The 27,847-nt window shown below is 40.3% G+C and overlaps 1 protein-coding gene across 7 annotated transcripts in view; it reads left to right on the top strand.

Annotated features, from left to right (window-relative positions):
- bcas3 (BCAS3 microtubule associated cell migration factor) overlaps positions 1-27,847 on the top strand; it is a 937,438-nt gene that overhangs the window by 339,721 nt on the left and 569,870 nt on the right. For all 7 annotated transcript variants that reach the window (XR_007449398.1, XM_049576752.1, XM_049576750.1 and 4 more), the window contains 4 exons: positions 7,302-7,426; positions 7,595-7,760; positions 7,850-7,947; positions 23,585-23,685. Coding sequence is in view for 6 of the 7 variants with exons in the window: in XM_049576752.1 (XP_049432709.1) it covers positions 7,302-7,426; positions 7,595-7,760; positions 7,850-7,947; positions 23,585-23,685 (490 nt within the window). In the remaining variant the exon portion in view is untranslated. The remainder of the gene's footprint in view (positions 1-7,301; positions 7,427-7,594; positions 7,761-7,849; positions 7,948-23,584; positions 23,686-27,847) is intronic.

Below are 27,847 nucleotides of genomic sequence, written 5' to 3'. Positions count from 1 at the left end.
GAAGTAAATTGGAAAATCTTCAAATCCTCTTCAGAACTCATCGACTTTCAACCTCTTCTTGTCCCTCATACTTTGAGCTAGAGACACCATGTCAACTTTTAAAGAGTCAGAACACCTTGAACACATGAACTGTACATAATCTATCTATCTTTATCTTTATTTCGGCCATGACCAATATTCTTTTGTTAATATCAACACTGGTAGATAACTATCTTGCCACCAGGTGATCTTTGGCTGCTCCTGACGCTACCGTCATAAAAACAAGAGACCGCACATGTGCAGTTGCGCACTCTCAGCTGATTGTAAACAGATAAGATGGCGACAAGACGCAACTTCAGTGTTCATTTAAAGCTAGACGTTTTGAAATATTCCGAACAAATGTCGGGGGAATACGCCGCAGAGCATATGACGCCTGGTATGCAGAGGACGGCAACAAGACCTTCACAAAAGGAGGGAACATGAGAGCAGCTGACAAACGCAAGATAACGGCTTACCGTCTCCAGGTCCAGTAATTTCCTCTTTCGTTGGTGTCATGACTGCCCAGTACCTGGACAACTGAGCCGTGGTGGAACACAGGTATGTGGCGTGTTAGAGGAGAAACGAGCCGTTAACATTTCTCTTTGTGTTAGGTAACGTTAATGGCATTAGGCTGACCAAACGTCCTCTTTTGCCCAGACATGTCCACTTTTCACGTCCCGTCCGGGGCATCCGGGGCGTCCGGGTTTTTTTATAAACTGATAATGTGTGTCAGAGTGCGGCACGGCCGCATATTTCTGTTCGAACCCGAACCGAGCCCGACATTATTTATAACCAAAGCACTGATTTTGTGTCACACAGTTGTTAAGGCTGAATTATTAATAAATGGTTGTGTGTTGACGTTCACCATGCTATCCCGACGTGCTTTAGGTAACCTATAATTTGTGGTTTATTAGCGTTATAGCGTTCAGCCTCTAATGTGTGTGTAGCGCATCTCACTCGGTTAGCACTCGGCTAACTCCCTGGAGCATTCTCGGTGGTCGATGTTAGCCGAGACATGTCGGTGGTTGAACACTCGCTGAGCAAATGTGGACTAATGTTTGACTCCGTGGTCTGTTGTAGAGCATTGTATTGTGCTTTGTGCACGTGCATGTGTACGGGGGTTGCCGTGTGTTTGTATATCTGTTATTGCTCAATAAACGTGCATTTTATCTCGGGATGTCTTGAAATTTTCTTCACTCCGTCTTCGTCCTTCAATGAATGAGTGCACCGGCTTTCTACTGCGCCACAGCGCCACTTTAGCGGTTGGGAGGTGTATTGCACATTGGTAGTAAGTGTGAAATCTGTGACTATGCGGTTAGTACATTATATGTTTGATTTGAACGTTTATGGAGACGTGAATCGGTCGAGACCGGGAACCCCCAAACGAAAAACGGGGTTCGTTTTCAAGACGTTCATTGTAAACACAGGCCGTGTCTTCAATCAGTCAATCAATTTTATTTATAAAGCCCAATATCACAAATCACAATTTGCCTCACAGGGCTTTACAGCATACGACATCCCTCTGTCCTTATGACCCTCGCAGCGGATAAGGAAAAACTCCCCCAAAAAAACCCTTTAACAGGGAAAAAAAAACGGTAGAAACCTCAGGAAGAGCAACTGAGGAGGGATCCCTCTTCCAGGACGGACAGACGTGCAATAGATGCCGTACAGAACAGATCAGCATAACAAATTAACGGTAATCCATATGACACAATGAGACACAGAGAGAGAGAGAGAGAGAGAGAGATGCAGGTACTGACAGTAGCTTACAACAACATTGTTGAAAGTAATAATATTATAGTTATAGCTCTGGCTACTGTGGTACAATATGTTGAAAGTATGTATTAATATCTGGCAGTATACATGTGTGACAATAGTCATGTGTATAATAACAGTAGAAGTCTGACTAATGGCTAATGATGGCAGCAGCAGCAGGAGGCATCTGGCGGGACCACGGCAGCAACACAACCACACACGTCACGCTGTCCAGGCACCATTGCGATATGAGTTAATCTGAGAGCCAGTGGAGCACAAAGGCTCCGGAGAAGAAGCCAGGTTAGTGACATCCAGAATGGCCGAGTTAGCAAGATGCAGTAATAGAATACGAGAGAGAGAGAGAGAGAGAGAGAGAGAAGGAGAAGGAGAAAAGGTGCCCGGTGTATTATAGGGGGGTCCTCCGGCAGACTAGGCCTAAGTCAGCCTAACTAAGGGCTGGTACAGGGCAAGCCTGAGCCAGCCCTAACTATAAGCTTTATCAAAGAGGAAAGTCTTAAGTCTAGTCTTAAATGTGGAGACGGTGTCTGCCTCCCGGACCGTAACAGGAAGATGATTCCACAGGAGAGGAGCCTGATAGCTAAAGGCTCTGGCTCCTGATCTACTTTTGGAGACTTTAGAGACCACGAGTAACCCTGCGTTCTCAGAGCGCAGTGTTCTGGTGGGATAATAAGGCACTATGAGGTCTCTAAGATATGACGGAGCTTGACCATTTAGAGCTTTATAAGTTAACAGTAGGATTTTAAATTCAATTCTGGATTTTACAGGGAGCCAGTGCAGAGAAGCTAAAACAGGAGAAATATGATCACGTTTCTTAGTTCCTGTTAGTACACGTGCTGCTGCATTCTGAATTAGCTGGAGAGTTTTTAAAGACTTACTAGAGCTACCTGATAATAGAGAGTTACCGTAATCCAGACTAGAGGTAACAAAAGCGTGGAACAATTTTTCTGCATCTTTTCGGGTCAGGATAGGCCTAATTTTTGCAATATTCCGCAGATGAAAAAATGTAGTCTGTGAGGTTTGTTTTAATTGAGGATTAAAAGACAAATCTTGATCAAATATCACTCCGAGGTTTCTTATGGTAGTGCTAGAGGCCAGAGCAATGTCATCTAGAGAAACTATGTCATCAGATAAAGAGTCTCTGAGTTGTTTGGGGCCAAGAACAATAACTTCAGTTTTGTCTGAATTTAACATCAGGAAATTGGTGCTCATCCAAGTTTTTATGTCTTTAAGGCAGTTATGGAGTTTAGTTAATTGATTAGTTTCTTCTGGCTTCATCGATAAATACAACTGAGTATCATCGGCATAACAATGGAAATTTATAGAGTGATTTCTAATGATGTTACCTAAAGGAAGCATATATAGAGTAAATAGGATTGGTCCGAGCACAGAACCTTGCGGAACTCCAAAACAAACTTTGGTACGTGAGGATGATTTATTATGAACGTCAACAAACTGAAAACGATCAGATAAATAAGATTTAAACCAGCTCAGTGCAGAACCTTTTAGGCCAATTAAGTGTCCCAGTCTCAGCAGTAGAATTTGATGGTCAATAGTGTCAAACGCTGCACTAAGATCTAATAAAACAAGTACAGAGACAAGTCCTTTGTCTGAAACAATCAGAAGGTCATTTGTAATTTTGACTAGTGCTGTCTCAGTGCTATGATGCACTCTAAATCCTGACTGAAATTCCTCAAATAGATTATTATCATGGAGAAAATCACACAGCTGGTCTGCGACTACTTTCTCAAGGATCTTTGACATAAAGGGAAGATTAGATATTGGTCTATAGTTGGCTAACACCTCTGGATCCAGGGTGGGCTTTTTTAGTAGAGGTTTAATTAGAGCTACCTTAAAAGACTGTGGTACATAGCCTGTTAATAAGGATATATTGATCATATCTAATATATGAGTGTTAACTGAAGGAAAGACCTCCTTAAGTAGCCTAGTTGGGATGGGGTTTAAGAGACACGTTGATGATTTAGATGAAGAAATCACTGCGGTCAATTCTTGAAGAGAAATTGGGGAGAAGTAATCTAAATATATATTAGGTTTTACAGCTGTGTTAGATAGGTACTATCTGAGGACAGGAGGTCTTGAATTTTGCTTCTAATAGTTAGAATTTTGTCATTAAAAAAGCTCATAAAATCATTACTGCTAAGGGCTAAAGGAATACAAGGCTCAATAGAGCTCTGACTCTCAGTCAGCCTGGCTACAGTGCTGAAAAGAAACCTGGGGTTGTTCTTATTGTCTTCTATTAATGCTGAGTAATAGTTTGCTCTGGCATTGCGGAGGCCCCTCTTATAAGTTTTGAGACTGTCTGTCCAGATTAAATGAGATTCGTCCAGTTTGGTTAATCGCCAGTTCCTTTCAAATTTTCGTGATATTTGTTTTAACTTACGAGTTTGAGAGTTATACCAAGGAGCGAACTTTCTTTGCTTTTTTAACTTCTTTTTAAGAGGAGCTACAGAGTCAAGTGTTGTTCGCAGCGAGCCTACGGTGCTATCGACAAAATGATCAAAGTCAAAGTCTTCACATGTCTGCGCTGCCGTCTCGAGACTGCTTCGCGCATGCTCCCAGAGCGCTGTGCTTTCTGGGAGATGTAGTCAATGTGGTTGCTTTGGGTCTTCTGTGTTGTGTTTGACATTGTTAAATATGTAAATAATGTGTAGGTAGATTCATGTTATATGTATGGCAACAGTCTTGTTTAGAATGATAGCTGATGGAGAAAATATTAAGCAGCTTAAAGACTTATGTTCTATTTATTGTGTGGCAAGTGGAAACAGCTGGTATATGACGCCTGCTTAGGGTGTGTAACCATCTTTATCTATGGAAGCCCATTTTCGCCAGAAATGGAAAAAAAAGAAATTGCTACTCCTAATCAAAATTGTGAGATAAAAAGTCATTATTACGAATGTAGCCTAGTTTTAAAATTAATTTGTGGCATGTTGTCTTGTAAGGTGTGTGGCATCACGGTGGCTGCAGATGGGACAGAGGATGAGATGATTCACTGTTTCAAGGCAGGACAACTAGTACACTGTGGTGTGGTAAATAGTAAATATTGGTGATTTACAAAAACACCAAAAACTATTTTTACTGTTAATGTAAACGTTACTATAAATAATACAGTACTTTCTTTAGGCAGGTTTACATAAATATTTCTGCTGTTTAAATTAAAAAAAAAAATACAGTATTTGTATTTTCAAATTTGGCTGTGATTTTTTTTTTTTTTTTTTTTTTTTTTTTTAAATTGAAAGCCTCCTTCAAATAGTAGCCTGCCCCTATTTGTAGCCTGGTCCCATACATACAGTCACTGGCCACTTTGTGTACACCTGTGTAATCTAATGCAATCCAGTAAAACGACTATACCATGATTTTTTCCCTGAAGCTTATAAATTTTCGGTTATTGCTGACATTGTCTAGAAAGTGGTGACTCTACTTTGCTTATTATTGAGGTCATAGTGAATGATGGTGGCCTGCGGCCTCGTGCCTACGACCGAATCACAGCCGTGACGATATCACAGTACAACATCATGAGCTTGAGTGTGATATTGCTTTTATACAACAGTTCAACAGTTAAATAAGCAAGGCTAATTAAGAAATGTTGAAAAATGAGGACAAAATAGATAATTTAGGCATTTTATTTGTCTTCTGCCAACAAAAATAGTTCCCTCAGGACTCCGCTGTCACTGTTGCTATGTAACGCAGACATGGTCCGCCAGGCACTTACTCTTTATACACATTTATCTGCACGTTTCCATTAATTGTGCAGCCGGTGAAATAAGTCTCTGGTGACTGCATGGTGGACTGTCGCTTCACGGGCACAGCCGACTCTGCCTTCTGATCTGACAGTATGTTGCTTTTCTCCAAGTCATTGAGCTCCGCTGATGAAACACTGACAAACCTGGATGTGTGCTCAGATGGATTCAGCTTCTCCTCTCCCTCATCTTCCTCTGATGACCATTCATAGTTCAGTTCAAAACTTATTTTAGGAAATAAATCAATATTTTTGGCTGTTTGACAGTGGATGAATTAATTAGCCTACAACGCAACTGCTGACCTAACTGACGCTAACTGTCAGTTTTGATTTGATTGTTGATTGTAATCAGCTGTGAGGTCGAGTGATACATACACAGTGAAATAACCGTGATGTTGTACTCCAATATCGTCACGGTTTTACTGTCTCTCAACCAATCAGATTGCAGGGCCGGAACTAACTGTTGTATAATTAGTGTTATATCATTGCTAGATATCATGATGTGTGTAATTTTCATATACTTTCCTCTAAGGTGTTACATTTCTTGAGTTACACTGTTGAAAATCCACACTTCTTGTAAATTGGATTGTGGCTGTCCCATTCGTTCATGGAACATACACAAATTTAAATCTCGGTATCAAAGGTGCTGCGCAGTTTTTGACGTTCACAATTTTGGCCAAAAAGTCACTTTTGAAAGAAACATTCTTGGATTTCTTTTTCTGTCCAAGAGAATGAGTGAACTGCTCTACAGCACCAAACTTTAATTTGGTATAAGCATGGAATTAGCAGTTTCCTTCTCAATGGTCTCATCTGGTTACAGATCAATCACAAGTAATTTCAGTTTGACATGTGAAGGGACAGTTCAGATATTTTGAAATGGGTTTGTTTGAGATAATGTACAACATAGAGTCGATGTCAGTCGGCACACCCCCAGTTTGGAGAAGTAGACTTGAGTCTCACACAGAAGCTAAGCGATGTGGAGGGGTCAGCAATAAAACACATTTCCGCCACCTAAAAAAATCAGTATCATTTTATGTGTATGCTATATTGAGAGTATTTTCACCTACAGTCAGACAGTGATTTACAATGGAGAACTCAAGTTGTTATATTGCTCTCTTCAAAGACTACATTGAGAAAAAAAAGTGATTTAACATCATTGAACACAGGAGCTGCTGGTCGACCAATGCCTCCACTAGGAATTTTGTTTGTGTTATTGAGTAACTTTGGCATTTAAAAAGTTTAGTTTGGATTCACAAAAGTCACACAATGACACAAACAAACTAACTGATCAAAGCAGCAGTAGACCAGCAGCTCTTGTGTTCAGCGAACCAAAATTACTGTTCTTGTAAATTGAAGTCTGGTGGCTTTGACAAGGGGAACTTAGGCCAATAATGGCTTCCCCGTCTGTGAGGGCTGTCAAATGGAAAGGTAAAGTGGTGAAAATACTCTCACTATAGCGTATACTTAAACTGCTGTAGACTTTTTTTTGCTGCTGCCCCTAATCCACAAAAGTACATTTTCGTAGCTTCTGTGTCAGTACTTCTGCCGCTTCTCCAAACTGGGGGCATGCCAACAGATATCTACTGTATGTAGTACACAGACCATGAATAAATACCCCGTACAACCACACTAAAAGAAATTGAAACTATTCTCTTTAAAGTGTTCAAACAGAACACGGAGCACCTTTGAGACCCCAGACTCTGCAGTATAGTTTTTACTTTGTCTCATCACTGTACTCTTTTTCTTCCTAAAGCAAAGTTAAGCCACCCCCTCAGATTTCCCCAAGCAAGTCCAGTGGTGGAGAGTTTTGTGTGGCTGCCATTTTTGCCTCGTCTCGCTCCTGGTTCATCACCAATCCCAACATGAAAAGGGACAAAGGTTAGATTGTGGCCACAGGCCCTTTTGCATTTGCAAATGGATACATTTTGACACATGTTTTACTGCCTACAGTTTCTCCTCAGTATTGAGAATGCACTTTTTAATAATCATATGTATTTTCAGCTTAATCAATAGTTTTATCACTGCCTATTTACATTCTCTTCATAGATCAGTCCAGACAGTCGGTTGTCGACTCACTGTACATCATCAGTTGCTATGGTAACTTGGTGGAGCATGTTCTGGAGCCCCGGCCAATTAGCACTGCTCAAAAAATTAGTGATGACACACCTTTGGAGCTCAGCACCTGTCCAAGGGCCTGCTGGATTCTGGCCAGGTAACACTGTGTTAAAGGCTTCATCCTAGAAAATCCCCCCCCCCACCTCAATACAGTCAGTCTCATAGCTGATTGGTCTTTTGGAACAGGACTCCACAGTGGAATGAGCTGCAACCACCCTTCAACTCCAACCATCCCCTGGTGTTGGCCTCAGACCTGGTGCAGTACTATCAGTATCTTTGGGCTGGTAAGCACTAAACAACTCTTTCTTTTTGTGTCTTAAAAAGAAAAATAAACTTCAGACCTCTCAAAAGAAAGTAATTAGAGTAATACTCAAACTCCATCCCAGAACCCACCTCCTTCCTGCTCACTTCATCAGTCTGAAGTAGCTCAGAGTAGAGGAGAGAGTAACCCAGTTCAAGTTGTGCCAAGTACACAGGATTATTAACAAATCAGTTCCAAAATATTTGTGGGACTATTTTGTAAGGGGTTGGGGACACTCATGGGTATTCCACTAGGGGTAGCTCTACTGATTTCGTGCCTTGGCGTTCTAGGACTTTTATGGGGAAAAATACCTTCCTATACTCAGCAGCAGTCTTGTGGAATGGGTTACCTACAAATATTAAATTAGCCAGTTCCTTAGCACTTTTTAAAACTAAAAAGCCGGATGATGAATAATCTATCCTAACTACAAATCAGCCATGATAGTATGGAGTTTAGCTAATTCATGTATTGTCTGTCTTATGTATTGGCTGTTGTATTGCAATGTCTTTGTCATATATATTGGCTCTTGTACTGTCTTTGTTTTCCTGTCCATATATGTTCTATATCCAAAGGACCACAATGGAAACAAGCCTTCGGGCTTTATTATGTTTTTATCCTTTTGGTTTTACCAATAAAAATTTCAATCAATCAATCAATCAATCAATCAATCAATCAATCAATCAATCACTGGTTTACACAAACAAGAATGTTCACAGTATCTAGTTGTGTTCAAATAGAATGCAAAATAACATTTCGGGAAAGTATAAATGCATATGAAGTTAGTGAAAAACAATAGAGGCCAATGCAAATCAAAGCAGATTGCTTTAGATGCTGATACGCAAAGGGCCCTGTTTAAATGATCTGTAGTGCATGGTCTTAAGTGTATGGCCCAAATGCATTTAGGGCATATCCAACTCTTCTTTTTCTAGTTAAACTGCGCATAATCTGGGCACAAACGTGCAAGGTGCAAATGGGTTATATTTAGTCCTTTAATTATTAATAGGTGTGTTTTGGGTGTGACATAAGTGGTTGATAATTTAACCAATCAGTATCATCTCCCATTCCTTTAAAAGCCAGGTGCGCCTGTACCTCGCACACTGCTATTTTAATGGCACATTTGGCAAAATGTGGAGAGGAGTGTTTCTTTGCTTGTGTGGTAAGTGAAAGCATGCACGGAACTATGTGAGCATCAGGAATCCACCAAAGGGTCTCCTTATCCGAAGCAGGGTTGAAAAGGACAGGAGGGTGTTGTATGCTGTTCGGATTGTAAACTCAAGCCAATTGTCCTGATGGTGGCGCTACAGCAAGCGTCTAAAGTTCAAAACTTTAAAAATTCATAACAAATCAACCATATGCGCTACAACTTCACAACTTTCATCAAACTGTAGCCCCAATACTGAAGAAACGTTTGTACACTTAAACCTATTAAAAAATATGAAGTTCACCACTCTGTTTTTTTTTTCAAAAACTGTAAAACTTCTTAAAATGGAACAGTATACATGCAAATTCTTGCTAAATAAATCTTCAATGTTCATGAAATTCTAGAGTCATGGTATATGATGTGTGGCAAATTTCAGAATTTTATCTCAAAAACTGAATTTTTGACAGCATTTTGAATTTTGCTCTAATGTGAACAATTCGAGTCAATGTAAAAATGGCAATTTTAAACATCAGTTTTTCACTTATGGAGCAAATCAATCATTATTACAAACAAATGACCAACATCTCCATGTTGTCTAGATGCAATATATGTATTTTCAGATTTTTGTCTTAATAACTGAATTTTTTTTACAGTGGTTTCAAATCTGCCTTTCCATGCACGGATAGCTGCTTTCTTGCCAGTTAGCTCAGAGCGGTAGATGACCGTCTTAGGTTCCAGAGGTTGTGGATTCGAGCTTCAACTGGTGCAGAATCCACATTGTAATATAAACATCTTCTTGTGCTCCAGCTTACTGCTTAAAATTGCCTGAGCGTGACTGATCACTGTGCAGCATCTTCAAGTCTTTTTTCTGCTAGAAAATCTGCCTTCTCATGCTTGAAAATAAACCAAACTTTGCACAAAGATCCATTGTCAATACTTCAGTGTGAAACCATCTGAGGCTTCTCACTTTGCACATAGCTCAACTAGTTAAACATCAGTTTTTCCACTTATGAAGCAAATCAATCATTGTTACAATAAATTACCAACATCTCCATGCTGTCTAGATGCAATATGTGTATTTTCAGATTTTTGTTTTGATAACTGAATTTTTTACAGTGGTTTGAAATCTGCTTTTCCATGCATGGACAGCTACTAAACCTGCACGTCTGGTTTAGTCAATTTGTGAAGCTACGCATGAATTGTCACTGACTAATTAGCTCAGTGAGATAGAAACTGATTCTTTGTCTCAGAGGTTGTGAGTTCAAGCATCAACTGATGCAAAAGGCAGATTGTGTTGCTAAATTCCTAGATATCTTACAGTTCTTCTGCTTGTTGCTCAGAATTGCCTAAAAATGCCCGGACCCGACCCATCGCTGCGCAGCAGCTATAATTGTTTTAGAGTTTCCTCAACTTTTTTTCAGCTTCTTTATATGTAAATACCAAAGATGCTGTGCTTAGGAGTTTCCTTTTTTCTCTCCTTTCATCCTAATACAATATGTTAAATTAAGTAGTATCAGCATTATTTGAAAAAATATATTGATTCAAAAGGGAGTTTAAATACTAATAGCATCAATGCCACTGGTGTTTTTGCCTGGACTGCATGTACTGTTTTGTTTATTATATGTATGCATCGATATATAGGAAAAGTAAAAGTCTCTGTATGTTTTGGTTGCACAAGTTTACAGAGCCATGTTTTTTTTCTGTTTGTACTACTGTATGCAGTCACTATTCCCTGCTGATTTTCCATGTTGACTGTGTTCAGAGCCACTCATCAGCCTGTTATTAGTGTCACATGCTGAGAAGAGACCTCTCCAGTCAGCAGCCGTACCATTTCCTTTCTCAAAGACTTTGGTGAAAGATACTTCCATCATTTCTACTATTTCATATCCTCTAAGCCCTGTCAGAAGGAATCCCTGTTCTTCAGTTTGGTTCTGCACCTTGAATCCATCCTTTGCCGACCACACTACTTGCCAGCCTCAGGACATGCAAGCACAATTCTATAAGATGCTGCGATCAGACCAATTAGCTGACACCCTAAACTCTCTCTAATTCAGTAACAAGTACAGAGCAGTAAGCACTTTAGGTTGCCCTCTGAAAGGCCAATTTGCAAAAGCACAGAGTGCACATGGATGGCCACACACGGAATCAATCCACCCCCTGGAATAGGCTGGCGTTTTGAGCTCCCTCCATAATTATAAACACACAAAATCTGTAATTAGCGCTTGAGGCTGCCCCCGGCAAGTGGTAGCTGTGTTTACCCTAATCTCTCTGCTCGTCTCTGTTGACTTCTGCACTGCTCCAGGTCTAACTGGTAGGATATTTTCTCAAATTAGTGATAATGGTCTCTCCTAGTGTCAGAGCGATGAGGACACGTTAGAGAGACGGGCATGCGTGTCCACCATCCTCTCTGCCAGCATGGGCAGCGGAACTGGCTGCATAATGAAAGAGTCATTGCATTAACATTAACATCCAATTAACAAGAGCCAGATAATACCGCCATGTCTTTTTATTCCCTTAAACCAGCCAAGTGTGAACCAATGCGATGTCACAATGCTATAAACATAATTGTTCAGCCCTCTCCCCACTTCTTGTGCTCCTGCCATTTACCCTTCAGGCCAACATCTTCGACACCACCGACACTGACTGAGTTACAGCCCTCTCTTCTGCTGTTTCCTCCAGGGCTTGGCAGCGCAACGGAGAAGTGATCCAGGAGAGAGAGTCAATTTGACCTTAAGATGAATTACAGCACAGCCATACTCCCCTTGTCCAGTTGGGTCTCGCCAAGCATAAAGATCATGCCACTGCAGATGAAACTGAAAAGACACAAAGTTTTGACTTGCAGAACAAATTGTGCTGTCTAGGTCTAGTTTAAATTGCCACACAATCACAAGGGAGAATAAGTGGCAAGAGAGGAAATGAGAAAAGAAGATTTGTACTGTTAGACAAGAAACAAGAAAGTTCTGTGAGAGTTAAAGGATGAGGGGAAAAAAATCTATATACATATCCCCTTCAGGTAATTGTTTAATAAAATAAAGGTGGCACAAGGGGAGGGGATGGCAATGCTTGATTGACAGCCCATGGTCTCTGGTCTCATGGCTCTATATTGCATGACCCAGGCTGATTAAAAATGCAGTATGCAGGGAAAGGAATTGGAAGGGGAGAGGAAGGGCAGGGGTCAGGCCAGACCGGAGCCTCCAGGACGAGATGATAAAAGGCAGCAGTGGCGCCACTTCATGGTCACTATCTCCACCTGTCCATCTGTAGCAGCTCCTGGCAGCACTCAGCCTTGCAGACGACAGCAGCATGCAGCACTGCCTTGGAGAGATAAGGAAGAAAGAGACACACATTATACAGTATACTCGAGGAGATGCTGTAGTATGATCTGGCTTAATAAAAACAGCCTCGAGCCAACAGAATGACTACTCCAATCCCTATAATAACAATGTCTGTACTTTGATGAATGTGAGGTTTTCACAGCCTCATTAACTAAATTAAGACGTTTTATTCAGAGTGAGTTTTTCCACGTTTTTTTTTTTTCTTCTGGGTGATATTTACCTAGCTGTCCACAGTATGTTTTCCTCACCTCCACCCCTCACCCCAGAGCTGCTCTGAAGTGAACAAACCGGTGAATAATTTACCACCTGTATATCTGGCTGGCTCCTTTGAGCCTGGCGATGATGGCAGCAAAAGAGGCTATGCTTTGGCCCTGGCCCTCCCCTCCCTACCTGTCATATAATGTGCTAATTGTGGAGACTGACTGACTGGCTGGCTTGGCTGCTCCCTTGGGACTTTGAGGCCCATGACAGGCCAGCCACAGTTGCCTCGTCAATAGATCTAATTGCTCCGAGAGAGAGGCCAGAGTAAAGGCTTTGGAGCATCAGGCGTTTGGTAAAGAGAAACCATGGCGCCATGACTGGGTCAGTAATCAAAGAGAGGCAGAGAAAGGATGGGGTAAGTGTAGCACTGGCTGAATGAAGGAACTGTCAGTCAAATACACCTTGAATGATAGATAATGACTAAGCTATCCCAGTTTGTCAGTATGCCAGCACCTATCTGCCAGAGTACTACTCAAAAGAAGAAAGTGAGTAGAGAGACAGGTGGAGCAGTTGAGAGGGAGCCTAGCAAGTTTGGCAGCCAAGTCTGACAGGTCAAAGCAGTGAGAGGAAAAATGAAATCCTAAAAATGTGAATCTTTACAAAATACAAATGAAAGAGATAAAGGTGAACAGAGTGGCCAGCCCAGACAAGAAGGCTATCCTCTGTCCACCGTGCAGCCAGGTCTCCAGATCTATCAGATTGTTAGCCCTTTATCTAGCCCTGCAGATCGGCCTTTCCGGCCCCTGGTCTAAGGCCCCAGGAGGCCAGGCTACATCAATACCTAGGCAGCCTTTGTTCTTGTTCTGACTCCCTGCTTCACTGCTTGGGCTAACAGGCCATTGGCTACTGGCCTTCAGCACAGCAAAACATGACTCTCTCCACACTCAATAAAGACTGTGACAGAGACAACTCTGTTCGTCTGTGGTGAAGGGAAGATTGTTTTTCTGCTTACGTGTGTGAGCAAACAATCGTTAGGGTGCTTGTTAAAGAGGCAGACCTAAAATAAACCATCCTATTCTTTAACAAGGCAGCTTTTATTATGCGTTGCTAGAAATCATATATTTTATAAATTACAGTTCAAGCTTATCTTTAATATCAAATATCAGAAGCAAATAGTTTATGAGGTATGGCTCTAGTGATTGACAACTTTTTTTCTGCCATTGCTGGTCAGAAGTATGTCTTCTAAGTGATTTTTTTCTTCTTTTAAGATTTGTTCTACAGACACATTCAGAAAATACAGTCATAATGATGCACATGAGAGAACATCATATAACACAGGAGTAGACCTCAATCAATAGTCATCTTTCCCCAAAAAGTCTGCACAAAAAATTCAGCATCAGAAGGTATTCAATTCTCAGATGAGATGGTCTGTTTTTGGCTAATCCAGCAGATTAAATGCCTGAGAAATGAAGATATTTCATCACATTGATGCAGAATTGATATAGAATATACATATCACCATACAGCAGTTCTGCTTGATTGATTTACAGTGCTGCTCACAAAGAGCTAATATACAGCATATAGGAGCCAGATATATTAGATGCAGAGATATCATGATTGGTCATGGTATGATTTGATTGGTATGAAAAAGTACTACCAGTAGCAGTACTTATGGATTTCTCTATAAGACAGTGATGGTACAGTATGTTCGGCCTGCAGAAGGCTGAGAGTCAACACTTGTAGTTGAATATTTCAGTATCATTGTCAGGCAAAAAGGCTGAACTTGGTTCATCTTCTGCTGCAACACAATGGGGCAAAAGTTATCTAACACTTGCAAGCATACATTTCTGGCAGTTTATCATTTATCAAGCAATTATCACAATGAAAGACTTCCCTTAGTTGTAAATGTCCTGTCACACGATATTATAAATGACTGTTGTATTTTGCCATCAGATGAGCTTTTAAATTAGTGGATCATTCCATCTCTACCTGAAACAACACTAAATACTAGGTTTAAGGCAGTGCAGTTTTTGATGTAAATAGCTTCACTGTTTTCCCACAAGATAGTGATGACATGTTTGACCTGCAGAACGCTGAGTTGTCTATGTCATAGTATTTCTGAGTTCCTCTGGAAATAGTCGAGCAATGCAAAACTGGTTATTGGTCAAACATTCAGTTCATTTCCCCCAAAGCTCTAAATTTCTGTGCTACATTTTACACATGCTCTAAAGAGCACTATTACTTTCATTGATTGATGAATATCCTTTTCCACTTCTCTGCAATAATTTCCAAGTAACGACATCATGATACTTGTTTATTATGTAATATTTCTTCAAATCCATCGATAGCAAAAGATGGTCATTTTTACAATACCTGTAGCCATACATTCACACTCCTTTCTTGAGTGCAGTGTAATAAGTTTGCACTTTAAAAAATGCTGTGAAATTGCATTGATGTCCTGTCTCTTAAGAGCCAGTAATGAGCATTGTAAAAGCAGGAGGCCAATCGGCTAGCTAGCCAGGCACTAAGATGGGTAGATATGACTGTAACTGCTGACTTCAGTCTGGCTGCTGACACGCACGCATGCATGCACCCACACACAAACACACACACACACACACATATACACACACAGGGAGGGTTGTGTCTTTGCTTGACCCATTGGGATGACCACTAGCTCCCCACACCAGGGCCTGGCTGTTGCCCTTGTCATTGAAAGCCCTCTCCTCACTGGAAACCTGATCCAGCCAGTCCACCAACTGCTTCAGATCATCAATAATTAATTAGGGAACAATTATTGGCCCCGAGAGAGAGAGAGAGAGAGAGAGAGAGACAGAGAGACAGAGAGACAGTGACAGTGGGAGAAAGGGTAGGGCTAAGAATTAGGGGAGTCGTGATTTTGGTTAACAAGTAACACAACACAGGCTTTGTAATCCTCTCTTCCATTTTAAAACGACAGGCGAACCCTCCTCTCTCTACATCGTGGTTCATTAAAGGCTCATTTCACCTAAGATAAAAAAAAGTTTTAAGTTTAAGTTTTTAAGTGCGTGTGTCCTGGACATTTTTTTGCTCCACTGTGATACAGTGGAGATGGATGGATATTTTTTGGTGCACAAGGCAATTACAAAATTTATAATTTAACAGAAGCATTTCTATCTCTTTAAACAAATAGTCTTTTAGAGAGTTTGCTTTGAACTGTGAACTACATTTTTCAGTGCTGTGAGGACCACAGACTGATTTCCATATACCCCTTTGTTTTTTGTTTTCTTTTCTTTGGGGCATGGGAGAGAAATGTTTTGTAAGTGGATGAACTAACCCTTTAAAAAGAGTAAATGTCTTTCAACAATGTATTCAATGGCTTAGCTTGATGAGGGAGATTGTTTTGTTCATGTTGTCACAGTTCTGTGCACAAATGTATTGAATATCCTATTTTGGCAGTTTATAGTGCTAAAACAGTCTTTTGACAGAAAATCAACAACAGCTTTGACATCTAGTAATCATTTGAGTAATTAAACAAACGTGTCAAACATTGTCGGGTTCCAGCTTTTCCAGTGTGAGGATGTGTTGCTCTGTCCTATTTTATATAAATGTAAACTGAATATTGTGGGGGTGTGGACAGTTGGTGAGACAATACAAACAGTTTGAACACATCACTTTGGGCTCTGAGAAATTAGAACCTTTTTTCTTACATCATTTTTAGACTTAACTATTAATCGACAGATAAACTGATAATACAACCAAAAGTTAGTGATAGCCTATTTGATTTTTGATGTGTAAAGGTGTACAAAGGTTGGATTAGAAAAGTTAAAATATCTGAATGCAGCATGATATTTTTATAATATAATGTCCTCCTGATAAATAAATGATTTGATAACTTTGAGTCACAGAATAGTATCTCTCAGCCTCGTCTCTTCCTTTCCTCCCCATTTCTTTTCTGTATTCCTTTTTATACCCTCATGTTTTCCCCATTTCACTCTCTTATGTTTTTTGAACAACAATTGGTTTGACGAGTCACACTGCCACTCTTCCATGGTATTATCTACAAGTTAATGAAGATCATTTGAAGCTGGGTACACAGCAGTTTTAATTATTGTAAATTTCAATAGAATAAACTTGCCTGATTAACTGAAAACAGTTATACAATAACGAAAAAAATAGTAGCCTATCGAAAATATAAGTCAAGTAAATTGATCATCTGAAAAAAAGCCCATTTTACTGCGCTGAGACTCACAGCGAGCAATTGACACTGAAGTGTCCTAAAATGCGTGTGACAGATCATGTTATAATACTTGCAGCTTTATATCAAGGAAAAAATGTGTCTCATGAAATTGTTATATTTTTAATGTAAACTGTAAATGTATGTCTATTTAACGTTTAGAGTGATTCCAGCATATGGTAGTCTGAGTAGACTGTTAGCATTGTGACTGAAAATATTTCCCCATCATTTACATGGAGTATTAGATTTTTAAAAGGTATCAAACTATTTGAATGCATTGCAGAGTAGAGAGTTTCACCCTCCTGGTCACGGGCTGAGGTGGATTAAAATGAGGTGTGTTAATTCAGCACCATGGACAGCTCCACGGATTTATCATTAAACAGCGACCTGCTCCACCTCAACCTGTGATATCCACGGATTTGGGTCATTCAATTTTAATTATTAATTAATAGCGTAATAGGGTACGGGCGGATTAAAACCAGCGGACCTCTGTGTTATACTTTCCCAAACTATAGGCTTTATTGTGTGTAGAACCACTTTCTACAGGCGGCGGATGTGGCGCTGGTCTGACCCGGCCATATGCAGTGGGGGAACTGCCCATTAGTTCGACAGCCCATTGTTCCGACCATATCAAACTCATTGTTCCGAAGTTCGTTCCGAAATCGTCATGATGCCCTGTGGTTAAGGTCTGGTTAGGTTTAGGCACAAAAACCACTTGGTTAGGGTCAGGAAAAGATCATGGTGTGGGTTAAAATGAAAAAGAAAGTGACAAACACATAAGCCGTGAGCCTGCTCTGCCTCAAGCCGGTCGCGGCGCACCATACACCCGCCGCGAGCCGTTCAGCACCGCGGACAGTCGGACTAATGGGATGTCGAACCAATGACATGGACCCTGCAGTGGAGGTTCCAGAGCTGGAAAACCAAGCGGCTCACAGCGTGACAGACGCCCGCACACACAAAGCTGGAAAGCGGGATGACACTCCTAATTCCCTGGTCCTTAACTAACCTCCACCCTATCCCCGGAACTTCTCCACCTACGCTGGCTGTCTTTGCCCCCCCTCCCAGCCATGAATGCAATAAAGGTGGCTTCGTCGGGCACTTTACAGCAGCTCTGCTTCCCAGAGCCAAACTGTCGCTCGCTCGGATCTCCTTTCTCAGTTCGTGCCCTGCAATCAAGTCCAGCTGTGTATGATCAGTCCAGAGTCTCTGTCAGATCCACAGGTGAACGCATTGTCTTTGATTAATTGTCGCCATGGCAACCGGTCCGCTCAACCCCAGTTCATTAGCCTGCAATATGAATAAATATTGGACGGTGATTAGAAATTCCTCCACCATGGTGCAGGGAAACTATTTTTCGGATCGACCCAGGAGCAGTAGCATCGCTATGCTAACTAGCTGGCTATGCTAATCAGGCATGTGTGCGTAGACACGTCATGTGATCACAGGGGTCAAAAGTGTCAACTCTTGAAGCCACAACGCGTCGTGTTACGGACGTGTGACACGTTGCATCGCTATGCTAACTAGCTTGCTATGCTAATCAGACGTGCGTGTGTAGACACGTCATGTAATCACGGGTCAAAAATGTCAACTCTTGAAGCAACAACGCGTCGTGTTACGGACGTGTGACACGTATATACTACATAGGCTATATAGACCGTTTCAAACTGGACAACATAAACATTCTAAATGGGTCTCTTTGTATTTCCTGTTTGAATGTATGTTAATGCAGAAGCTGACAGGAAGTAAACAGGGACCAAAGTTGTTGCCCTAGCAACAGAATAGTAATGAAACGGTCCATATATACTGTACATGTCTATATATATATATACACACACACACATACATATAGATATTACACAGCTCTATTAAAAACTGTATTCTGATTGGTCAGTCGCGGCATTCAGAGGTCTGATATTACTGTGTAATGACCGTTGCTATTTAGCCCAGCGTTGCTAGGGACCCTGCCCTGACAAGGAGATTCAGCCGTTGCCGGCAGTTATTTTTTTTCTCTCCTCCCGATTTAATTTATAAATCAATAAAAATCGTATAATTAATCAATATTCTGTCTCAAATTATTTATTTAACTGATAATTAGCTGTGTAATAAGTGGGATAATGTGATAATGTATAATGAGCCGGTGAATACTGGGAAAACAACTCCCTTCAGGGGAATAGAACCCCTCCGCTATTCCCCTGTCAGGAGTTATTTTCCCAGTATTCACCGGCTCATTATACATTATCCCTTACATATATACTGTATATATATATATACACAGTAGGTATACATATATATATATATATATATATATATGCTATAAGTGTAGCCTATATATATTTACGCAGTTTCTATCTATCTATCTATCTATCTATCTATCTATCTATCTATTTTTTTTCCTTGTTCAGCCACTATTTTTAACACTTCTACAACAGATCATTTGTTAGCCTATAATAATAGGATACTTGCAGCTTTATATCAAGGGGAACAAATTGTGTCTCATGAAATTGTTATATTATTTATTATACCTACTTATTTCCACAGCAGTTGGAGTGCTGTGTGTTGTTGCCTGTTCCTGCCACAAGGTGGAGTCTGGGGTTTGAGAGTCAGTGCCATAATACCAGACTGTATAGAGATTTCATTTTTATTTTGAATAAAAATGAAATCTCACGTTTCCAGAGGATGGTCACTTCAGATTGATAGTAGACCACCTCAGAATGTCACACATTAAATTTCATTTGATTCTGATGTAGAATAAGAAAAAAAGAGAAAACACCTCATATTTGACTTTTCTTATTTTAAAAGAGCTATTTTCTAGAAAATGCACTTACATTAATTCTACTGCCACTGTAGCTGCTCTATAATGAAGCCCGCTCTTCTGCAACTTCTCTTTCCTCTAGAGTTCCTCCAGACATTTCCCCACTATTTTCTGTTTAACATAGCCTATCTCACCAGAAAATGCTGGCAGCCGGGATATCTTTTCATTATTGTGTAACTGTTTTTTTCCCTCCAATTTTATTTTAATTCATGAACATGAATGTAAATAAATAAAAACAAATATACAAAGTCGTGAGTACATTCAAGTTATAGAGAGGATTTTAAGGCTTCATAAACATTCAAAGTCCTGATGGCTTTCATATTGGTCAGTTCATATTTTAACTGGTGTATATTGGATTTCCTTTCCGTCCACTTGCTTTTGTGGATATGAAACTTTCCATCTAAAATACGGTGGTTTAAAAATAAAAGATGTCTTCTGTCCATATTGTTTTTCTCCGAATAAAAAGTAATGTCCTTTTTTTTTCTTTTTTCTTTTTTTTTTTAGCAAATTAATCTTAACCCCACAGAAAGAATCAAATTGTCAACATAAATCCAAAATAATTGAACATAAATACATTCATAAAATAAATGAACAATAGTTTCTGTGTCAGTTTGCAGAATACATAGGATTCAGACAGACGGTCTGTACATTTAAAGAATTTCTTTTATTGGATAAATTAAATGTATATCTTTAAACTAAACATCACCACCTTTATTATTGACTCTATATTTATTGTAATAAGTCAAACCACTCTCCAGTTAATGTAACTGTATAACTGAGGTTGTCTGGAATCTGTCAATATCAATGTGCTGTTGATTAAAAGCCGAATCTCTCAAAAATACTTTGGTTGATCTGCTGTTTATTTATGATATGCAGCAAGTCACAAAGTTATATGAACTTTTTGATTTATACAACGGAGAGACAAGTCTGTGATAACAGTTAAATGGGAAATTAGTAAACCATAGGCTACTTTGCAGAATAAGTTTGGTCTGTCCTCATAACGTGTGAAAATGTTTGAGTAGCATCATCACAAAGCTGCTTCAGTTCTTCCTCCATTTGTTTCATATCTGTGCAAACGAGTTCATAAGTTATGTAAACAAGTAGGCTAGCCTGTGTAGGCAAATGTGTGTGCAGATGATTTCCATTACATTAATTCAATGCTGTATTTCTCAGCACTGGGATGTCGCTCCAACAAGCAACTCACAGCTATGGAAAGTTCAGTTCTTCTAGTTTCTTTCAATGTCCGTCCTATCTTGGAGTGAATGCTATTTCATGAGCAATTGCCCACATCAACCTCATAGCGTTAACAGTTTGATTTAAGATATTGAGGCAGGCCTAACTAACATTTATACATTTAATGATGAACTCATACATTAATTCACCATTAACTCATCAATTAATGGTCCACACCATTAGCCTAATTAATTAATGGTTAGGTCACTATGACTTAACCCAGTTAATATATCATTATTTAAGGGTGATATCTAATTAATACATTAAATCATATGCGATCAAACTATGTGCCATGGATGGTGGGTTTGTAGATCTGCTTTTTCGGTGGATTCTGCGCCCAGGATGAGTGCTCAGGATTAGTGAGCAGGGTCTGACGGTAGTTGTTCCACAACATGTGGGTCTCCCTAGTCCTCAGACCCCCCTGGGAACCCTACGCCGGTCATACCTCCTCCTGTGTAGTCTTTCTAATTAAAAAGTTTATATCTCAACAGTTGTACCACAAAGTATGACTTTCTTGACCTTAAAATGTATGTTTTAAATTCATTAACAACATAAAGCTGCAAGTATCCTATTATTATAGGCTAACAAATGATCTGTTGTGGAAGTGTTAAAAATAGTGCCTGCACAAGGAAAGGAAATAAAAAGATAAAAAGATAGCCAGCGTTGGTGGAGAAGTTCCGAGGGAAGGGTGGAGGTTAGTTAAGGATCGGGGAATTAGGAGTGTCCTCAGGCTTTCCAGCTTTGTGTGTGCGGGCGTCTGTGACGCTGTCAGCCGCTCAGTGTTCCAGCGCTAGAACCTCCACTGCACTGTCGGACCAGCACCACAAGGAGGGTCTCGTTGATCCGGCCAGTTAAGAGTTTGATTTAAAGTATGACATCTTAAGTGTTTGTGTTATATTTGCAGTCCTGTCAGTTATAACTGAAAGCCGAGTGCACTCAAAAACCTCGCTCCGTGCGGTGGTTTCTGTCTGTGGAGTGTACATCTTTAAAAAAATGTTTGACATAAAATTAACCAAAGATAAAGTGTCATATTGAAGATTTTGTTTGAACAAAGTATAATTTCAATTGTGAAAACTGTTTTAATGACTTTTTTGGTAATAAATTACTTTTTTGGACTTCAAACATTTTTCTCAGCGCATTATTGGCGAGTTAAGCCAGCCGCCACCTGAAGAAAGTGGTTCTACTAATATTTTCAGTCACAATGCTAACAGTCTACTCAGACTACCATATGCTGGAATCACTCTAAACGTTAAATAGACATACATTTACAGTTTACATTAAAAATATAACAATTTCATGAGACACATTTTTTCCTTGATATAAAGCTGCAGATATTATAACAGATGATCTGCCACACGCATTTTGGGACACTTCAGTGTCAGTTGCTCGCTGTGAGTCTCAGCGCAGTAAAATGGGCTTTTTTCAGATGATCAATTTACTTGACTTATATTTTCGATAGGCTATTATTTTTTTCGTTATTGTATAATTGTTTTCAGTTAATCAGGCAAGTTTATTCTATTGAAATTTATAATGATTTTCGTATGACATGCTACTTGTCACACGACGCGTTGTTGCTTTGAGCTGACACTTTTGACCCCTGCGATCACATGACGTGTCAACGCACACACATCTAATAACCACACGTCTAGGCGTGTGCAGGCATTGCACATGCATTGCATGTGTAACAAGTACACAGTGAATACATACGCATTGCATGTGTGACAAGTACACGGTGAATGCATGCGCAGTGCACGCGAAGTAAGTACACGTTGATGGTTGCACATTTAATGTACACGTATCAAGTACGCAGGGAATGCAGTGTGTGTGTGTTCACTGATACGTTTCACCCCTCATAGTGTGTGTGTGTGTGTCTGTGTCTGTGTGTGTGTGTGTGTGTGTGTGTATATAAAGACCGAAGCACCTCCTGTGCTCCCAATGTGTACTTGACAGCTTTAATAGCCATTCCTGTGTTAAACAAGACCCATCTCTGAGGTGGGAGACAGGGAGAGGTCTGATTCTACACATTAGGTCTCATTCTCCACACCTGCTTATTCAAGCCTGCAAGAGCCTCATCTGTCCCCGGGTCTCTCTGTCACTCTTTCTTTTTTTCCCCTTTATAACACACACACACACACACACACACACACACACACACACACACACACACACACACACACTGTTCCTCTCTTTAACTGCTGCCACTGACTTCAGCTTAGATATATTAGTATTTCCAGTCAAACACCATCAAAGTCAAAGCCTAATGACTCTAAGACACTTTAATAAACTAGTAGTCAGTAATAATTTTCCCTCACAGGCTGATTTATGTAAATAGTTATGTGATTCACTGCCCAGCTTTGACTGCTCAATCAGCTTTGCCTTTTTGATATTCCTCTCTGATAACTGCATCATTGTCATATTTTATAATGTTAGATGCCTTTACACTTATGTAGGACTTATGGACTTAAATAGGAAACACTAAGTACTTTGATTATCAGAGATACTTTCCCCCTGAAAACTATGATGATATTGGACATCGTTACAAAATACTGTCAGCTTCAAAATATCAAATGTCATAATTGGTTGGAACATCATATAATTTGATGTGTGTGTTTGTGTGTGTGTGTGTGTGTGTGTGTGTGTGTGTGCGTGTGTGTGCGTGCGTATGTGCGTGTGTTCTGTCAGCGATGCCCCCAGGAAGTCCAGGCCCAATCACCCGTCATGAGTCGTCAGACAGCTTGGCATCAGACCACAGTGGTCAGGAGGACGAGGAGTGGCTCTCTCAGGTCAGACCTCTACCTTAACCAACATTACAGTGACATTAAGTTAGTCTGTGACAAGCAGACAGGTGACTGATATTACCTGACAATCAGTGAGATCACACCATATACTGTATTAAATAATGGATGTGGATGTCATTGGTTTGTGGACTGCTGCTTTAAAGCCTCAAGTTCAGCATTTTGGCCATCGTCATCTTGGATTTTTGGAGCCAGAAGTGACCATCTTTGGATGAGAGACTGGAGCTGTGGAGGAGTGGGGGGGTGGAGCTTGCTCACAGACTGTAGTGAGGCCTTGCAGACAGCCTGTCACTAAAGCAGCCCCGCCCTTAAATATGCGTAAATTTAAGCCTTAATAAAATGCAAATGCGTGAGCTGTAAAAAACAAAAAAAAAGTAACCCTTGTACAGTTGTCATGAATGTTGAAATTAGCTAAACAGACTAAAACTGTTTTTTGTACCAGGCTGCAAACATGTTCATTTCTGCTGTAAATTTGGGCATTGTAACATGGGGGTCTATGGGGATTAACTCTGTTTTGGAGCTATCATGAAGTGGCCAGTCAGTGAACTGTAGTTTCTGTCACTTTTGCAGTGGCTTCATTACTCAGATTTGTTGGTTGCCACTCAGATCACACCCACAGTTCAGTTGCCGTGGTCTAAGTTAAGCTTACTTAGTTGGCTCTGTGAAAAAGAGTACTGATTCTTTAAAGGCGATGTATGTAAGAATGTGGCCACGCTGGAGACTGATTTGTTTGCCCACGGGCGGCCGCGTCGCTGCGTCCTTGATCTTCGGTTTTCCAGCAGACCGTTCGAGCAAGTCCGGCTTCTCTGCTGCTAACGCTGCTGCCGGGATACAGCGGAGGAGCCGGCTGCTAATGCTATGTACTTGGACACTGCTAACGCTGTTTGCCGTGCTGCTGTAGCTCAGTCATAACTTTAACTGATGCTGAGACTCTACTGACTGCGTGACTGGTAGACGGCGGTGGGTGGCGCAACAGGCCAAAACACAAATTCAAAACAAAGACATGATTTGCAGACTGTATTTTTTTTTTTAAATGCGAATATTCTGGCTGTACTATTGTTGTCGGTGAGATCAGTATGTTATATGAACATTATTCCTTAGTCTCTGTGACATATTAGGAGGATTTTACGACTATTTTCTTTAGATTTCTTACATATAGCTCCTTTAAGAAAACGTTAAGAGTTTGATTGTGGCTCTGACTTTTTTTTTTTTTTTATGCGTTTGTTTCCATATGTTGTATATCTTCACAAAGCACTGTCCCATTGTCATCCATTGCAATCCAGTACTAAAGGCCTTAAGGCTTTTTATTTTGTAGTGATTTATTTTAAGTGGAAATCAGTAAATCTTTTGTTTTGGCATTGATTATTTATTAGCATCCAGCACATGGTCAAACAGTGGTGTAATGAGGGTTTAGCACAAAAGCACATGTCCGTTAAGCAAAGCAAAACATTTTTTTTTTCTTTACGTTAGGTTGTTTTTTTTTTTAATCTGTTTAGTTTTGTTTTTGGATATGTGCCTTACATAAAATAGAAGACTACTCTTTGCTGTAAACAGGATTCAGAGTGAATAATGTTGCCTGACATCAGACAGAACTGTTAACTGGTTACACTCTGTTTCCATCTTCAGTCATTGTGCCCACTCTAACTGATTTGATTTTCCATGATCAACTAGAGACCAACATATCCACCTGAATCTAACGTCATTTGAAGTCCACACTAGGGGTGGGCAATATGGCCCTGAAATAATATCAGGAGAACATAGAATTGCAACAAAATAAGTGATGTAGTTTTACATGTCAACTTAACAGTTTGCACTCAAATATTCAGGAAAAACTAAAGAAAAATGATCTCTCATTTCTTTAGTTTGTAAACAACAGTAACTCAGAGTAAGATTCAGATTCTGTATATCAGTGTATGTCAATATTGATAGTTCACAAAATAAAACCTACCACAGATTACACATATGAACAGTTCCAGAATACAAAAAAGTACCCTGGGATCTGTGTATATATATATATATATATATATATATATATATATATATACACACATACATACAGTACAGGCCAAAAGTTTGGACACACCTTGTCATTCAATGCGTTTTCTTTATTTTCATGACTATTTACATTGTAGATTCTCACTGAAGGCATCAAAACTATGAATGAACACATGTGGAGTTATGTACTTAACAAAAAAAGGTGAAATAACTGAAAACATGTTTTATATTCTAGTTTCTTCAAAATAGCCACCCTTTGCTCTGATTACTGCTTTGCACACTCTTGGCATTCTCTCCATGAGCTTCAAGAGGTAGTCACCTGAAATGGTCTTCCAACAGTCTTGAAGGAGTTCCCAGAGGTGTTTAGCACTTGTTGGCCCCTTTGCCTTCACTCTGCGGTCCAGCTCACCCCAAACCATCTCCATTGGGTTCAGGTCCGGTGACTGTGGAGGCCAGGTCATCTGCCGCAGCACTCCATCACTCTCCTTCTTGGTCAAATAGCCCTTACACAGCCTGGAGGTGTGTTTGGGGTCATTGTCCTGTTGAAAAATAAATGATCGTCCAACTAAACGCAAACCGGATGGGATGGCATGGCATGTTGCTGCAGGATGCTGTGGTAGCCATGCTGGTTCAGTGTGCCTTCAATTTTGAATAAATCCCCAACAGTGTCACCAGCAAAACACCCCCACACCATCACACCTCCTCCTCCATGCTTCACAGTGGGAACCAGGCATGTGGAATCCATCCGTTCACCTTTTCTGCGTCTCACAAAGACACGGCGGTTGGAACCAAAGATCTCAAATTTGGACCCATCAGACCAAAGCACAGATTTCCACTGGTCTAATGTCCATTCCTTGTGTTTCTTGGCCCAAACAAATCTCTTCTGCTTGTTGCCTCTCCTTAGCAGTGGTTTCCTAGCAGCTATTTGACCATGAAGGCCTGATTCGCGCAGTCTCCTCTTAACAGTTGTTCTAGAGATGGGTCTGCTGCTAGAACTCTGTGTGGCATTCATCTGGTCTCTGATCTGAGCTGCTGTTAACTTGCGATTTCTGAGGCTGGTGACTCGGATGAACTTATCCTCAGAAGCAGAGGTGACTCTCGGTCTTCCTTTCCTGGGTCGGTCCTCATGTGTGCCAGTTTCATTGTAGCGCTTGATGGTTTTTGCGACTCCACTTGGGGACACATTTAAAGTTTTTGCAATTTTCCGGACTGACTGACCTTCATTTCTTAAAGTAATGATGGCCACTCGTTTTTCTTTAGTTAGCTGATTGGTTCTTGCCATAATATGAATTTTAACAGTTGTCCAATAGGGCTGTCGGCTGTGTATTAACCTGACTTCTGCACAACACAACTGATGGTCCCAACCCCATAGATAAAGCAAGAAATTCCACTAATTAACCCTGATAAGGCACACCTGTGAAGTGGAAACCATTTCAGGTGACTACCTCTTGAAGCTCATGGAGAGAATGCCAAGAGTGTGCAAAGCAGTAATCCGAGCAAAGGGTGGCTATTTTGAAGAAACTAGAATATAAAACATGTTTTCAGTTATTTCACCTTTTTTTGTTAAGTACATAACTCCACATGTGTTCATTCATAGTTTTGATGCCTTCAGTGAGAATCTACAATGTAAATAGTCATGAAAATAAAGAAAATGCATTGAATGAGAAGGTGTGTTCAAACTTTTGGCCTGTACTGTACGTATACACACACACACACACACACACACACACACACACACACACATATATATATATATATATATATATACTACAGTGCTATGCTACATCACATATATGTAGTTTTTTCATGTGCATGGTGAGAGAGGATAGGGGGAGACGCTGTGCTGCTGTCAGAGGAGCCGCCGAATGAGTTCCCTCTGAGTGGTAAGTCGCTATGAAAGTCTGAGAAGTTCAGAGCTGTTCATGAAACATTCAGGAAACTACAGTTTATTCTACACTACTGAAGCTGTTTGTCTTTATGGAACCACCACAGAGTCTGTAATCATTTCTCTTTCAGCCATGCTTGATGTTGCTGTGGGTAACAGTATGACGTCAATATGTCGACAAGTCGAAATATTGTGAGTATCATGATGTGAATTTTTCATATTATATTAAAAATTATACCAGTACTATCATGAACAATATGATATGGCACA

Source organism: Epinephelus fuscoguttatus, linkage group LG5, assembly GCF_011397635.1.
Source record: "Epinephelus fuscoguttatus linkage group LG5, E.fuscoguttatus.final_Chr_v1".
Classification (NCBI taxonomy): domain Eukaryota; kingdom Metazoa; phylum Chordata; class Actinopteri; order Perciformes; family Serranidae; genus Epinephelus; species Epinephelus fuscoguttatus.
The sequence above is the reverse complement of the archived record's forward strand: the minus strand, read 5'-3'. Positions and strand labels throughout refer to the sequence as shown.